This window comes from Nicrophorus vespilloides, unplaced genomic scaffold (genome assembly GCF_001412225.1).
Source record: "Nicrophorus vespilloides isolate i.1.1-1 unplaced genomic scaffold, Nicve_v1.0, whole genome shotgun sequence".
Taxonomy (NCBI): domain Eukaryota; kingdom Metazoa; phylum Arthropoda; class Insecta; order Coleoptera; family Silphidae; genus Nicrophorus; species Nicrophorus vespilloides.
In genome coordinates, this window is record NW_017099778.1 from 227 (window position 1) to 15,195 (window position 14,969).

General features: G+C 32.3%; 3 protein-coding genes across 4 annotated transcripts; 2 read left to right on the forward strand and 1 right to left on the reverse strand.

Moving 5' to 3' along the window:
* The first annotated feature begins 176 nt into the window (after positions 1–176).
* On the forward strand, positions 177–1,191 carry LOC108565564 (DTW domain-containing protein 2). The gene is made up of 2 exons (XM_017925097.1): positions 177–373; positions 445–1,191. The coding sequence occupies exons 1-2, from the start codon at positions 294–296 to the stop codon at positions 1,109–1,111; spliced, it is 747 nt and encodes a 248-aa protein (XP_017780586.1). The 5' UTR covers positions 177–293; the 3' UTR covers positions 1,112–1,191.
* Positions 1,192–1,238: 47 nt separating this feature from the next.
* LOC108565563 (kynurenine--oxoglutarate transaminase 3) lies at positions 1,239–3,597 on the forward strand. The gene is made up of 7 exons (XM_017925096.1): positions 1,239–1,519; positions 1,582–1,732; positions 1,791–2,027; positions 2,085–2,331; positions 2,388–2,741; positions 2,807–2,970; positions 3,028–3,597. The coding sequence occupies exons 1-7, from the start codon at positions 1,374–1,376 to the stop codon at positions 3,082–3,084; spliced, it is 1,356 nt and encodes a 451-aa protein (XP_017780585.1). The 5' UTR covers positions 1,239–1,373; the 3' UTR covers positions 3,085–3,597.
* Positions 3,598–4,735: 1,138 nt separating this feature from the next.
* LOC108565562 (UPF0605 protein CG18335) lies at positions 4,736–14,261 on the reverse strand. Of its 2 annotated transcripts, none has more exons than XM_017925095.1 (8): positions 13,792–14,261; positions 8,783–9,085; positions 6,101–6,592; positions 5,910–6,048; positions 5,764–5,860; positions 5,536–5,711; positions 5,084–5,484; positions 4,736–5,027 (listed from the first exon to the last, which is right to left on the reverse strand). In XM_017925095.1, the coding sequence occupies exons 3-8, from the start codon at positions 6,145–6,147 to the stop codon at positions 4,958–4,960; spliced, it is 930 nt and encodes a 309-aa protein (XP_017780584.1). In that variant the 5' UTR covers positions 6,148–6,592; positions 8,783–9,085; positions 13,792–14,261; the 3' UTR covers positions 4,736–4,957. The 2 variants fall into 2 exon arrangements, with proteins under 2 accessions (XP_017780584.1, XP_017780583.1); XM_017925094.1 differs by having other exon boundaries at positions 8,783–9,214.
* Positions 14,262–14,969: the final 708 nt, after the last annotated feature.

The following is a 14,969-nucleotide window of genomic DNA, read 5'->3' on the forward strand; positions in this document are numbered from 1 at the left end:
TGAAAATGTTTAATTAACAATTGAATTAGTAAGTAAAGATAAGAATTTAAATAGTAACTAAATGGTAACGTTTCTTTTATGATATTTTCAAAATCCAGCTATGAAGTTGAGAAACACTGGTAGAAATTATGTAAAACTGCATAGTGTCCTCTAGTGGTGAAGTTCCAAACTAGGAAGGTTAATCATAACCTTAAAGAATTATATAAAAACTGTAATGTCAGATGAAGAATATAACCTAAAACAAAATGAGATTTAAACAGAAATGAATTTGAACTAGAAATGCTATAAAAGCAATGGAAGAGGAAACCCTGCTCGATCTAGCGAATATCCCAGCAGATCCACCACGGATGCGAAGCATCTGTAACAAGTGTGAGTAAGTCTGAGAATTGAACAAAAATAAAACCATCACAGTGTACTAATTGATTGAAATATCGTTTATTTCAGACGACCATCAGTGGTGTGTTGGTGCAGTGCTTTACCCGCAACACCTTTAAAACCCAGAAGCAGAATAATCCTGCTGCAGCATCCGGCCGAAGAGAAAAGATGTTTAAGGACAGCCCCGATGCTGAGCCTCGGCTTGCACCCTGACAAATGCCTGATATTCAAAGGGAAGAGATTCCCTGGAAAGCACGAAGGTCTAGAAGAAATTCTGGCAGCTGACAATACTCTGCTGCTGTATCCGAGCAAGTCCTCGGTTAATATAAATGCAGTGAGCAATGGCAGTGACAGCTACAATCTAGTCGTTATAGATGGCACTTGGCCTCAGGCCAAAGCGATTTACACGAGCAGCCCCATGTTGCACAGCATCAAGCAGGTGAAGCTGATCACGACGATGGTGAGCAACTATTCGATCCGTACGCAGCCCAGTGATGGTTGTTTGAGCACCTTGGAAACAGCTGCAGTAGCTTTAAGTTCCTTGGAGCAAGATGAAAAGTATCGGGAAGAACTGATAAAACCTCTGCACGCGCTGTGCGAATTCCAGCTGAAGAACGGAGCGGTCTCTCATCAAAGCAAAGAGTTTAGAATTAAGAATAGATCGTATCCTAAATTGATAGGGAAACGATTGAACAGGGTCCTCAAAGAAGCCGAGATGATGAACGAATCCTCTTAGATTATGTGTATGTTAAGTTGCCTAACGGAATGTAAAGAATTTTTATATAAGAGAAAAAAAAAATCCTTGACACGAATGAATTTGCCGTATTATTAATATTATTTCTCCGCACGAATCATTTAAAAATTTGTTATCAGCACATGTTTTGGAATTCTATGTATGTGGAAATTTAGTCGTTTTAGAACCTATTGTGTAGCAGCCTGATTCAAGGTTACATTATATAACTTTTTGTATTTATAATTGAGATTATCAGTGTTTGCAAATGATTAATAGACGTTTAGTTAGAGGTGTTTTGAGTGTCATTAGAGAGAAAACATTCCAGCAGACGAGAGGCATCTCCAGTAACAAAATGGACATCAACAAGTTCGGATTACCAGCAAGGTTTGCTGGAAGTGTAAAAAGTGTTTGGTAATAATAAATCATTTAAATATAAAACCATATTTTTTTTATTATATCTGAATTAATTGCAGGGTGGAGTATATCCAATTGGCACAAGACTTTCCCTCGATTAATTTGGGGCAAGGATTCCCTGACTTTGGCCCACCCGATCATGTAACACAAGGCTTGAAGGAAGTGGCTGAAGGTGAAAATGTGCTCTTACATCAATACACCAGAGGCTTTGTATTTCATTTACTCAATCGTTTAGTACAATTTTGTATTCAATGAATATTTTTGTTAGGGTCATGTCAGGTTGGTTAAAGCCATTGGAAAATTATACTCGAAACTCATCAACAGGGAAATCGATCCAATGAATGAAGTTCTCATCACTGCCGGAGCTTATGAGGCTCTCTACTCAACCATTGTTGGGCATGTGGACGATGGTGATGAAGTTATCATAATTGAGCCATTCTTTGATTGCTATGAACCTATGGTTAAGAATGCCGGTGGCATTGCCAAATTCATTCCATTAAGATTTGTAATGTTTTGTGTACGCGCAGATTAAACTTTGGTATTAACTGGAGAAAAGTTGTAGAAACCGAAAGGTGAACCCACCGGTCATGCCTCCGATTGGACTTTGGATAAGGACGAACTGTCGAAGCTGTTCAACGCGAAAACGAAAGCCATCATTTTGAATACACCCAACAATCCCTTTGGAAAGGTTTTCGACATGGAGGAATTGCAGTTCATCGCGGATTTGTGCAAGAAGTGGAACGTTCTCTGCATCTCCGATGAAGTCTACGAGTGGATCGTTTACAAGCCGCATACGCATATTAGAATCGGTAATTAGAAACGTTCAGAAATGTTTTCAGCGATTGTGAAACGATTTTGTTTGCAGCTACTTTGCCTGGTATGTGGGAACGTACTATAACTATTGGTTCTGCGGGAAAGACTTTCAGCGTGACCGGCTGGAAAGCCGGATGGGCTTACGGACCCTCCAACCTGATGAAGAATCTGCAAATCGTGCATCAGAACTGCGTGTATTGCTGCGCCACCCCCATTCAGGAAGCTCTGGCGATGGCTTTCGAGAAGGAAATTGAAAAGTTCGGAACGGACGATTGCTACTTCTTCAGTCTGCCCAAGGAGCTGGAAACGAAACGCGATTACATCGTGGGAATGCTTAAAGACGTCGGAATGAAACCGATCATCCCGGACGGCGGTTACTTCATTGTCGCCGATTATTCGCCGCTAGGTAAATGAATCCTCCGACCACGAAATCCCATCTAATTTCCCAACCATTATTCTCGCTGTTTGCAGAGTCCAAAGCGGATCTCAGCAAGGAGACGGATAAGTACAAGGATTACAGATTCACCAAGTGGATGACGAAGGAGATTGGCGTGCTGGCCATACCGACGACCGCTTTCTATAACGAGGCGAACAAACCGCTCGCAGAGAACCTGGTGCGATTCTGCTTCATGAAGGTACGTATTTTTATACTCGTTTGTCTCTAACAACACGCTGCTCGTTATTTTTTCCAGAAAGAGGATAAGCTCCAGAAAGCCGGAGAAGTGTTGCGCAAATGGAAGTCATCGTAGATCTGCTCTCTCTCTCTCCAGTTTGCATCTATTGTATATACAATCCTTGTTATATTATCTGTTCGTTTTGATATAATTTTATTACTTGGAACTTGGTTTATTGCTTTATATAGTTTATTCCCAATTGAACCTCTATTGAACTCTCGCCAGTTTATAGCATCATTTTTTATACATTAAATCAAACATGAGCTATTATTTTTCTTGAAATTTGTTACAGAAAAATTAGTAACAAATTTGACGCAGTTTTCATTGCAATTTTCGTTGTCACAGAAATTATGAAACAACATTATACGTACATTCATTAAATACCATATGTTTTCAATTTTTATATTATCTGTTCGTTTTGATATAATTTTATTACTTGGAACTTTGTTTGTTGCTTTATATAGTTTATTCCCAATTGAACCTCTATTGAACTCTCGCCAGTTTATAGCATCATTTATACATTAAATCAAACATGAGCTATTATTTTTCTTGAAATTTCTAACAGAAAAATTAGTAACAATTTGACGCAGTTTTCATTGCAATTTTACACACAGAAATTATGAAACAAGATTATACGTACATTCATTAATTACCATATGTTTTCNNNNTTGCTTTATATAGTTTATTCCCTCTATTGAACTCTCGCCAGTTTATAGCATAATTTTTTTTATACATTAAATCAAACATGAGCTATTATTTTTCTTGAAATTTGTAACAGAAAAATTACTAACAATTTGACGCAATTTTCGTTGTCAGAGAAATTATGAAACAAAATTATACGTACATACATTAATTACCATATGTTTTCAATTGTTTAGTGATAGATTAGATTACGCAAAGTGGTCGAACGTAGATAAACTTGATACAAATTGATTCCTCTCTGCGTGAGAGGACTAAAACGTCCTTTTTTTTTTAGTATTTAACTACAGAAATTAATTGTTTGATAAGAAATGTTTACGCAATTGATTTATAACTTCTAGAACTAAGAAATGTACACTAAAGCTATATAAAATGAGCGTTTCTACTAAAAAAAAAGAAGGAATGTTGCTTTGTGTGTGTTCTAATCGCGTCGAAGGCGTTACGAAAGCAATAATTCCGATAACGGAATTACAAAGTTTATGCGTTACAGAAACAATTACATCCATTTCGCGATAATAATAGACGCTCGTATATTTCACCCTCAAAGCCAGCGAATGCTGTAAATTTATATGCGAGATAACAGCAGTGCAGACAAGATATATATGTACTTGGAATTATTATTGAAAGCCTCTCGTTTTCATTGATTCCAAGCTCGGCAATAATAACATTCCTTTCCGCTGAAACCGATTTAGTCCTTAATTGTTAATGAGCGTTTGGGAATGTGGGCGGCCGTGGTTTTGCAGCCGATCGAGAGGGTGCGGCAACGCGCGCGCGACCGTCCGGATTTCACTCATTGAATTTTCCTGCACAACAAAAAAAAAACGCAAACTTTATTCACCTTTAACCGCATTACTCACAAACAGACTTATTGTCAAAGCGTTACGAAAATCTGAACCACAATCCTTATAGCTTATTCGTAATTACTATAATTATAAACTTTCGAAATCAATCTTAAATGAATCGAAAATTTAACGTGGAATTGTGGAATTTGCAGCAACAAACCAATATTTATTTATAGATTGCGGTTCGCTGATATCGCTAAATAAATTTCGATGTTAAAATAAACTGCGGTTCGAAAAGTCCCAGCAGATAAAGCGCGAGGCTAATTGTTGTTTACGCGTTTCGTAAACAAGAGACAATGTGAATAATCAATTGTGACGACGTTTATTTCGCGTCTACATCGATTATTGTTGTTGTTGGTAGAAGATAGTGCAACTTGAGTCCAGGAAGAATGGTACGTGCACGTTCCTCAAGTGCTGAAGTCTCCACGGAGCCAGCGCTTAGCGTCCCTGGTATCGTTACCGTAAGTCTTTCCAAATCTGAAGAGAAAATGTGTTAGTTTCATCTTGTAAGCTTTGAGGTTTTATGGTTGAACCTGAATTTTTCGCCTGGAATGTGTCCGGCGTAATTGGGCAACTGCCCCATGTGCCTTGGATAGATGTCGGCCGGTTCGATGAGCAAGGGCGGATCTGGTCTTGTGATGGAGACGGGCGCCCATTCGGTGCTGAGCCTCTTGCGGTAATTCGAGGTGAAATCGCACAAAGCGCTGTTGGTCATCGCTTGATTGGATTTGCCGAAGGATGAGTACCCGAAAGGCACGTGTCCTGCGAAGCCTTGCTTCAAGTACTTCTCCGGTTGATTGTTTTCCATGAAGTAAGGGCTGTGAGAGTACGTTGGAGGAGTGATGGGTGGTTCTTCCACTGGTAGATTCCTCATGATACCGCAGCATTCGGGTCTCACCTCCAGCAAAGGCAACGTAAACTCGCTCGTAGTTAACTAAAATTAAAGATAAAACATATCTTTTGTTGCAAAACCAAGATCAGTCACCTCTCGATCATCCAAATCTCTCGGATCCCACTTCTTATCCTGAAGCGCTCCTTGCCTGATCAACTGGTTGAGAGCGGCTCTATCGGCTTGCTGCAGTTGATCGAATTGCGATAAAGCTTCAGTAGCTTGAACCGTGTACCTTTGCCCGAACATCCCGTTCAATCTAGGCACGAAACCTGAACCAACATTCATTCAATCATTCAGCAAAGCAAAAACTTTTTGATCGACCTTCGTATCCGGGAATTGTGGGATGTTTGTAGATCTCTCCTCCATGCTTCGTCCTTGCATCAACTATATCGATGTCCCTTTTGGCCGGCCTCACCACCTAAAACTGATCTCATCAAAAGAGAACGTCTTTTTGAAGCGTATCTCACCTGATAATCGTCGGCGCTTCGATCGGAGAGCACCAATTTCTCCGCGTGGCTGACGGTCGGATCCAAGAGCAACTTGTGCGTCGTCGATCCATACGTGTTTCCCACTCGATACTTGTATTGGGGACAGAATCCTACATACCTGAACCAAAGTGAATTACAGTTGAAAGAGTCATTAAAAAATCGCGACTTACCCAGGTATATAATGGGGATTCGGTGATGATATCAGATCCATAGACATGATGAAGCCGGACACAGCACAAAATTTTGATTCGAACGAAGAATAAGAAAAAACACGCGACACAAGCAATTTGATGTGATTCCAGACACAAAGTACAATTTTGATACAAACAATCTTAGATCAAAAAATATTGAATAAAATTATGCAATTCGTGTATCCATTTTATATAATTGACACAGATCTTCGATGCGCATGTAAAGAAGCTTCGTCGGTAAAAACCCGAAGGCTTCCACTTCTTTATTTATATTTTTTTTTTTCATAAATAATTCATACAATTGGTTTCAATTGCACAATTCGCGGAGACTCGTCGAATTGATGGCATTATCCGCTTTCTCTTCCATTAAGATAGCTTAAGCATTTCCTGGTAATGTGGAAATCGTACCGGAATCACAGGAAAATGCATGCAATTAATAAACGTTTCGCATTACGCAGAGTTTCCTCGATTCTGAAAAAAACAATTAACAGAAAAAGAAAGAAATATTTAAATACATGTAACTTATGATATAATTTCATGATTCAACTGATAATAATTTAATGTTGAACAGGATCTATAAAATAGGTATGAACCGTGTACCATTGAACTGGACATTATTATGCTGAGGTCAATTGAACAAAATAAACCTTCGCAAAGTAAGAAGTCAATGTAAACGAAATGTATTACGATGCAAATACCCGTGTTTTCACGTACGTGCGCATTACTTAGCGTTTGTATACAATTTATTGACTAATTCCAAATTCTAATTGAATCATTTTACAGGATTTCTCAAATATACATACTTATTTATTCAGTTTTAAAAATTCAACAAATAATTTATTAAGAAAGCAAAAAAAAACGTTGGATTTATTTATTAATAAGAGATTTTCAAATTTCCAAAATTGGACAGTGTTAAATTTTCAATGTGTCCCAAAATGACATCTGTCGCCTTGTCTGTCAAAACGTAGAAACCGATGAAAAACTCTTCGCAAAAAAAAGTTCAGAAACGCTTATAAACTAGTTTAAAGCAATTATTGATTAATAGTTTCTAAAAGTGTTTAAGTTTCTTTACAATCAATGATCTTAACTTATGGGTTACTACCCAATATTGAGGTTGACAGATGTCAACCAAGTGTCAAAGCTAGAAACAGGTAAAAAAGGTTGAGAAATGCTTATATAAAGCTTATAAACTAGTTTAAAGCAATTGTCGATTAATAGTTTCTAAAAGAGTTTAAGTTTCTTTATAACGAATCAATTAAATCTACAGAATTTGAAACAATTGAAATCTATTATTCATACTTATTAATGATGATAAACAATGTTGCATTTATATAAGGCCTTTTTCTATTCCATCACAACTTTCATAATTTTTGAAGCAGCTGATCTTAACTTATGAGTCACTACCCAAAATTGACGTTGACAGATGTCACCAAGTGTCAAAGTAAGAAACAGGTGAAATACTCTTCGCAATTGGGTTAAAAAAGGTTGAAAAACGCTTATAAACTAGTATAAAGCAATTATTGATTAATAGTTTCTAAGAGAGTTTAAGTTTCTTTACAACGAATGAATTAAATATACAAAATTTGAAACAATTGAAAAATATTGTTTATGGTTATTAATAATAATAAACAATATTGGATTGATATAAGAGATTTTTCTATTTCATCATGACTTTCATAATGTTTGAAGCAGCAAAATTGACGTTGACAGATGTCACCAAGTGTCAAAGCGAGAAGCAGGTGAAATACTCTTATCAATTTGGTTAAAAAAGGTTGAGAAACGCTTATGTAAAGCTTATAAACTAGTTTAAAGCAATTATTGTCTAATAGTTTCCAAAAGAGTTTAAGTTTCTTTACAACGAATGAATTAAATATACATAATTTGAAACAATTGAAAAATATTGTTCATAGTTATTATTGATTATAAACAAAATTGGATTGATATAAGACATTTTTCTATTTCATCTCAACTTTCATAATGTTTGAAGCAGTTTATCTTAACCAAAATTGAGGTTGACAGATGTCACCAAGTGTGGGTTAAAGGTTGAGAAACGCTTACGTAAAACTAATAAACTAGTTTCTAAAAGATTTTAAGTTTTTTTTAGTAAAAAAATATATAATTTTATGACAGAATTGTAAATATATGAAAAATATTGTTAATTGTTATTATTAATAAAGGGACAAAATATTGGATTTTATGAGAGATTTCGTCTGTTTTTATCATGACTTTGAGAACAATTTGAAACAAAGCCAAAATAACTACAAAAACAGTTTATAACAAAGATTTGTTACTAGATTTTATTTAATAATAAAGAAATCAAACATTTAAATTTTATTTATTGTTTCGTTCTCACAATAGAAATTCAAATTCGTGCGTTGACCTTCTTCCATCATGCGACTACAGCCTTATTTTTTCTATTATTTTGATGGAAACCACAGAAATCGGCAGCTTTACATTTAAAAATTATAATCCAAAAGGCTTTCTACGAAATTTTTTTTATACGCTGTAAACAAAGTCGTTGTTAAAACTGGTCACTGTTTACAGGATGAGGGTGGAAATGTGGGCAGCAGCTGCTTGATCTCTCTCACGCCAATATTATGACGCTCATCACTTAGTTAAAACGACGCGACGAACAAAACAGAATTATTTCATTTCACTTACGTAAAGCGACATCAATTGGAATGCGAACAGCGAAGTTTTTAACATTCATAATGGATCGTCCTTTAATTTCGCAATTGAATTACGACGATGCATCGATGAAGAACAGCAGATGAAGAACACTCATTCATATGGGTTTTCCATTCTTCGGTCGGTCGGTCGGTCGGTGGCGAAGGAAAGCTGCAAATGTCGTGAGGGCACGTGCCTTTCCTTAAGAGTTTATTGGCGTTGTCGAGCAGATGTTTTTTTTTCCTTCTTCTTGGGCGCCGGTTAAACTTGGCCATGTGTCGTATTACCCATTTCCTCCTTCACAATAAGGAAGAATGTAAAGGAAAGAAACATATTGAAAGTCATTTTTAACGACAGACCTAACGGAAATACACACAAACACACACACGTTAATGTCCGTTTTATTCATTCATCAAGAACGCAAGTCTGAAAATAAAACAAAAGACATCAGAAATACGAGTTTGAAAGACGATAAATTAAGCAAGGAAACTCTTTGGATTGTATTCAACAGTTGTTAATTAACATCGATGATGCACGCATGGTTTTATTTCTTCTTTGAGATCGTAAGTAAATATGACGAAGAAATGTTAAATGATGACGACAGATCGTCGTGTTTACCATTCGTAAGAAGATGCGGTACAAAAATACGTATGACTAAGATCGATATAAACAACATTACTCCATTGATTTACTATTAATAAATTACAGCAATTTTCCACTTTTTTTTACAGAAAAGTGTGGAAAAGTTTCCAATATTATATAAATCTTCATAAATTACTCAATTCTAAACTCAAATTATGTTAAAAACAGAACTTGTAAAAAAAGTAAACAATTAAATTCACAAATTTCGTGTAATATAATGAGAAAATTGTCCCAAATAAGAGAAAACTTATGCAATATTGTGAAATAAATCCACTTAACGTTAAATTAACTGAAAAGATTCAATTTTCGTCAAGTATTAACACTTTTACAAGGTTTGTTTATGAATTTTACTTTATTTTTTTTTTACATTTGTTTTATCAGTTAATTTCCGAATTTAATAAGATACATATACAAAGGTTCTTCGTTTACAATTATACATTTTATAAGTAATTTATAATTGAAATAAATCAGTGAAATCAGTAAAAAAATTGAGTTTATCTAAATAGTTTTTGAAGCTAGAAAATCACATTTTGAACTTTTCAAACTTATAATTTACTAAATCTTCTAATAAATTAGTAAGTGCACAATTTAATAGCATAAAATATGTGTTTGCAAAAGATATTTATCTGAATCAATTAATGGATAAATAATGATACCAATAATTTACTCCACATAACGATCAATCAATCAATCATTTTTTGTTGTTGTTGTTGCTGCACTAAACAAATATAAAAAAAGGAAAAGTAGTAAATATTGAATTATGAAATATGGCATAGTCGCATTTTTTGTGCATGAATTTATTGCGCGATGCAAGAAAATGTAAGCTGTAAGCAACTTCTTTTTTCTTCTTCAGTGTCTCGTGCATTCCATAACCGGTGGAATTTCCTGGGAATACATTAGGTAACGGAAATATTGATCTAGCTTGCACACATTGCATCAACAGTCTAAATAAACACGCGTCGTCAACGCAATTTTCAGTTCTTGACAATTTATTAACAAATTGCAAATATTAAAGTAGTTATACATAAAAATTGGATTATTTTCTTACAAATCAAATATTCTTGGTTTACATCAACGTTTCTCAACATATTCCTTTGATATTGCAGCAATTGCTAACACTTTGACAGGTGTCAAAGCAATGACAGCTGTCATTTCACAATTTAAAGCCAATTTCGAGTCCCAATCAATATATAAATTTAGAAACACTGGTTTATGCAATAGTTGTAGAAATATTTTCTATGTTTGGTTAACAAGAGTTAAGCATGTGCAATAATTGAATTGAGATTCAATGATACAAATTTGGGATAAAGGTCAACAATTTAGTTGAAACTAAACGGTTTTTTGATGGAATGCACAGTTAAAATTTATTTAAACATTGAATTATTTCTAAGAAATAATGAAGACACAATCGTCGATTTCGTTTAATTAATCATCACCCATTAATTAACAGATTTCCAAAAATAACATCCCATTTGATGATAGATAACAAAGCAGACGTTTCATTCATTTCATTCTAGGTTAATTACTAACAAAAAAAATTCTACCAAAAATTTGATGTAACATTTCTTATTATCATATTTTACAGTATTTGTTTTTTCATTATTTGTTATAAAAGATAAATTTGTAATTAAAATTTAAGTTTTTTCTTTTTCTTTTTATATTGTTTATTTTTATATTGACTATTTTAACTTTGAAAATTCAGTACTTTCACAATGTAAAGTTAAAATCTACGTTTATTCATAACAGTATTTTCATTAAGCTTAATCTCTAGTTAAAGTTAAATCTATGGGACAAATACTTATTGATTTGACGACAAATATTTATGGGACAAATACTTATTTTTTTAACTTTGAATATTCAGTATTTTCAATAAGCTTCAGTAAAATTTAAAACTACTGGACAAGCGAGGACAAGTATATATTTGTTGAAACAATAAAAATCCAGTATTTCTAATGATGAAAACCCTAAAGTTAAATTCTTTACTTATCCAGTGGATTGGACAAGTGTAGACAAGTTCTTGATTATTGTAGTTAAAACCAATAAGTATCAACGTTTCATTCATTTTTTCTAGGTTAATTACTAACAAAAAATTTCTACTAAAAATTTGATGTAACATTTCTTGTTATCATATTTTACAGTTTTTTTTTTTCATTATTTGTTAAAAAAGATAAATTTCTAATTACAATTTTAGTAAAAAACAAACAAAACAATATTAATTAGTGTATCTCATAGAAAGTTATACAATTGTACAACAAAAATAGGACAATTCAGTATTTTTTCATCTTATTTTGTTTATTTTTATGTTTACTATAGCCAATTGTGAAAGTTATTATTCTATTTATTAATGTCTGTAAATGTTTGCAAAGTACAAGAAATTGAACATATTTTTGCAAATATTACTTTAATTTCTTAAATTATCAAATATAATACTTACTTCAAACAATAAAAAACTGCTTTTTAATATGTAATTATCAACTAAATAAATTTTCCAAAATCAGAAGAAAAAAAATCAAAAATATTTTTTTTATAATTTTACTTGAAAACCTATTACAATTATTGTTAATTAAATTGGTTTTAAGACTATTGCATAATTTTGAGTATTTATTTATTAATTGTAAATAATATATTGGAAATTTTCACATGTTTACAATTGAAAATGTGTAAAGATATTTTGATAAATTGCAATTTAATGGTTTATCAATGAATTTTTTTGTATATTTTCCTATTGCTTATATATTTTTAATACAGAGACAAACAAAATATGAAGAAAAAGTTAAGTAAATTGAAAATTACTAAAAATTTTCACTGAAATAATTGTTTTAAACAAAATAATTACATTGTTTCTATTGGATAATTAACTTATGCAATATTATGAAATAAATCCACTTAACGTTAAATTAACTGAAAAGATTCAATTTTCGTTAAGTATTAACACTTTTACAAGGTTTTTTTTTATGAATTTTACTTTAATTTTTTTTTACATTTGTTTTATAAGTTAATTTACGAATTTAATAAGATACATGTACAAAAGTTCTTCGTTTACAATTATACATTTTATAAGTAATTTATTATTGAAATAAATCAGTGAAATCAATCAAAAATTGAGTTTATGTAAATAGTTTTTGAAAATCAAATATTGTTTATCTCAAACTTATAATTCTAATAATACTAATATTCTAATAAGTTAGTGCAAATATTTTTTTATAATTTTACTTGAAAACCAATGAGAATTAGTGTTAATTAAATTGGATTTAAGTCTTTTACATAATTTAGAATATTTATTTATTAATTGTAAATAATATATTGGAAATTTTCACATGTTTACAATTGAAAATGTGTAAAGATATTTTGATAAATTGCAATTTAATGGTTTATCAAGGAATTTTTTGGTATATTTTCTTATTGCTTATATTTTCTTAATACAGAGACAAACAAAATATGAAGAAAAAGTTAAGTAAATTGAAAATAAGTAAAAATTTTCACTGAAATAATTGTTTTAAACAAAATAATTATATTGTTTCTATTGGATAATTAAATAAATTTATTTCAAGAATTATGCAATAATTAGTTAAATTAACTTGATTTATATGGTGGGTAAAACCATGAAATAAATCCACTTAACGTTAAATTAACTGAAAAGATTCAATTTTCGTTAAGTATTAACATGTTTTATAAGTTAATTTACGAATTTAATAAGATACATGTACAAAGGTTCTTCGTTTACAATTATACATTTTATAAGTAATTTATTATTGAAATAAATTAGTGAAATCAATCAAAAATTGAGTTTATCTAAATAGTTTTTGAAGCTAGAAAATCAAATATTGTTCATCTCAAACTTATAATTCTAATAATTCTAATAATTTAGTGCAAATATTTTTTTTTATAATTTTACTTGAAAACCAATGAGAATTAGTGTTAATTAAATTGGATTTAAGTCTTTTACATAATTTAGAATATTTATTTATTAATTGTAAATAATATATTGGAAATTTTTACATATTTTCCTATTACTTATATTTTCTTAATACAAAGACAAACAAAATATGAAGAAAAAGTTAAGTAAATTAAAAATAAGTAAAATAATTGTTTTAAACAAAATAATTACATTATTTCTATTGGATAATTAAATAAAAGTCAATATAATTATGCAATAATTAGTGAAATTAACTTGTTTTATTTGGTGTGAAAAACGTTGTTTTTTTTTGTGATATCGGTTTATGCAATTCGGTGCGTTATTTTTTCTTTGTTAAAGAGACAGAAAGAAAGAAAGAAAGAAGTGAAAAGAGAGGAGGAGGAAGAGAGTTTACCTTTACCTGGCGAGTGTGTGTATATGTGAGTGTGTGTATATGCTGGCTTACCTTTGGTTTTGCGCATAGATAAGGGGTCAGGTGAGATGGTGGGGCCAAGGGCGGCTAACCGTTCACAATCGACTCGAGTTGAAGCCAAGGAATTCCAAGCAACGTTTATTTCACAATCCGATGTAGAATAGAACGCATCGCATCTCCGTTACATGCACATCGTCTCTCCAAAGACGAAAAAGAAACACGATACAAATACCAAGTGAATTTCCCCCCTTCGATAATAAACGAAGATATATTTGTTTGAAGTGATGCCCGTGCGCCCTGGATTAGTGATTACAACTGTGATGTGAATACGAGCAGATTTTCGCGAAAATCTGAGAGGAACAGAGCGAACGAGAGACGTTACAGAGGGGAAAAACGCAAATAAAAACGAAGACATGAAGTACAACACGTTAAGTTCGAGCAGCCTGTCGAGCGAAGGGCGCAAATCCACGCTCACCCTTTACACAGATCCGGACTTCTTGCACGAAAAGGTATAAGAAAAAAATTACACAATTGTATTCATAATGTCATCAGGTTTAACAACAATAAATGTTCGTTGATATTTCTAAATTATTTTTTTCTTTTCTTACTTCTCGTGGAAGAAAGCGCGCGCGTCTTCTCGATGATGATGGTCATCATCATCATCATCTTCTTCGCATCCAAGCGTATCTAATAAGAGAATCGTAAAAAGACAGAAAAAAAAAAGTTCTAACGACGTGCGTTTTTCACATCCAGACGGGAAAATTGAGTGTATTTGTTGTTTTCGCTTGTAACCGTCTACTCCTCTCAATGTAGGGCAGATTTCGTTCAAGGTTAAGTGATCTTGCAATCGATTTTCATTCAATCGTCTCACCTTAATTTGTAATTTTTTTTTTGTATTCTCTCACTCACTACATTCCATATCTACAATAACCTACTTAAATTCGTTTCACTTTAAATATTAAACAAAACAATTTGCAAATACATACTTTATTATAAACTTAATCTAATAGGTTCATCACTTAAGTGGAAACGAAAATTTCAAACTGAATTTTTCATAATTTCAACTTTTTTTCTTTTACAATTTTAACACAAAACAATTTGTTTTTTTTTTGCATTTGTCCCTTTAAACTCTTTAAAAACTTACATTTCTTCAACTATAATTTCTTGAAATTTCATTTTATTTTTCTAAATTAAACATGACATTAAAAAAA

What these genes read in the sequence shown, in the direction of transcription:
- LOC108565564 (XM_017925097.1), top strand. Translation starts at nt 294, where the DNA reads ATGGAAGAGGAAACCCTGCTCGATCTAGCGAATATCCCAGCAGATCCA. An exon ending in AGCATCTGTAACAAGTGTGA is followed by an intron (nt 374 to 444) that starts GTAAGTCTGAGA and finishes CGTTTATTTCAG; the next exon opens with ACGACCATCAGTGGTGTGTT.
- LOC108565563 (XM_017925096.1), top strand. Translation starts at nt 1,374, where the DNA reads ATGATTAATAGACGTTTAGTTAGAGGTGTTTTGAGTGTCATTAGAGAG. An exon ending in GGAAGTGTAAAAAGTGTTTG is followed by an intron (nt 1,520 to 1,581) that starts GTAATAATAAAT and finishes AATTAATTGCAG; the next exon opens with GGTGGAGTATATCCAATTGG. An exon ending in AATTCATTCCATTAAGATTT is followed by an intron (nt 2,028 to 2,084) that starts GTAATGTTTTGT and finishes GAAAAGTTGTAG; the next exon opens with AAACCGAAAGGTGAACCCAC.
- LOC108565562 (XM_017925095.1), bottom strand. Translation starts at nt 6,147, where the DNA reads ATGTCTATGGATCTGATATCATCACCGAATCCCCATTATATACCTGG. An exon ending in AATCCCCATTATATACCTGG is followed by an intron (nt 6,049 to 6,100) that starts GTAAGTCGCGAT and finishes ACTTTGGTTCAG; the next exon opens with GTATGTAGGATTCTGTCCCC. An exon ending in GAGATTTGGATGATCGAGAG is followed by an intron (nt 5,485 to 5,535) that starts GTGACTGATCTT and finishes CTTTAATTTTAG; the next exon opens with TTAACTACGAGCGAGTTTAC.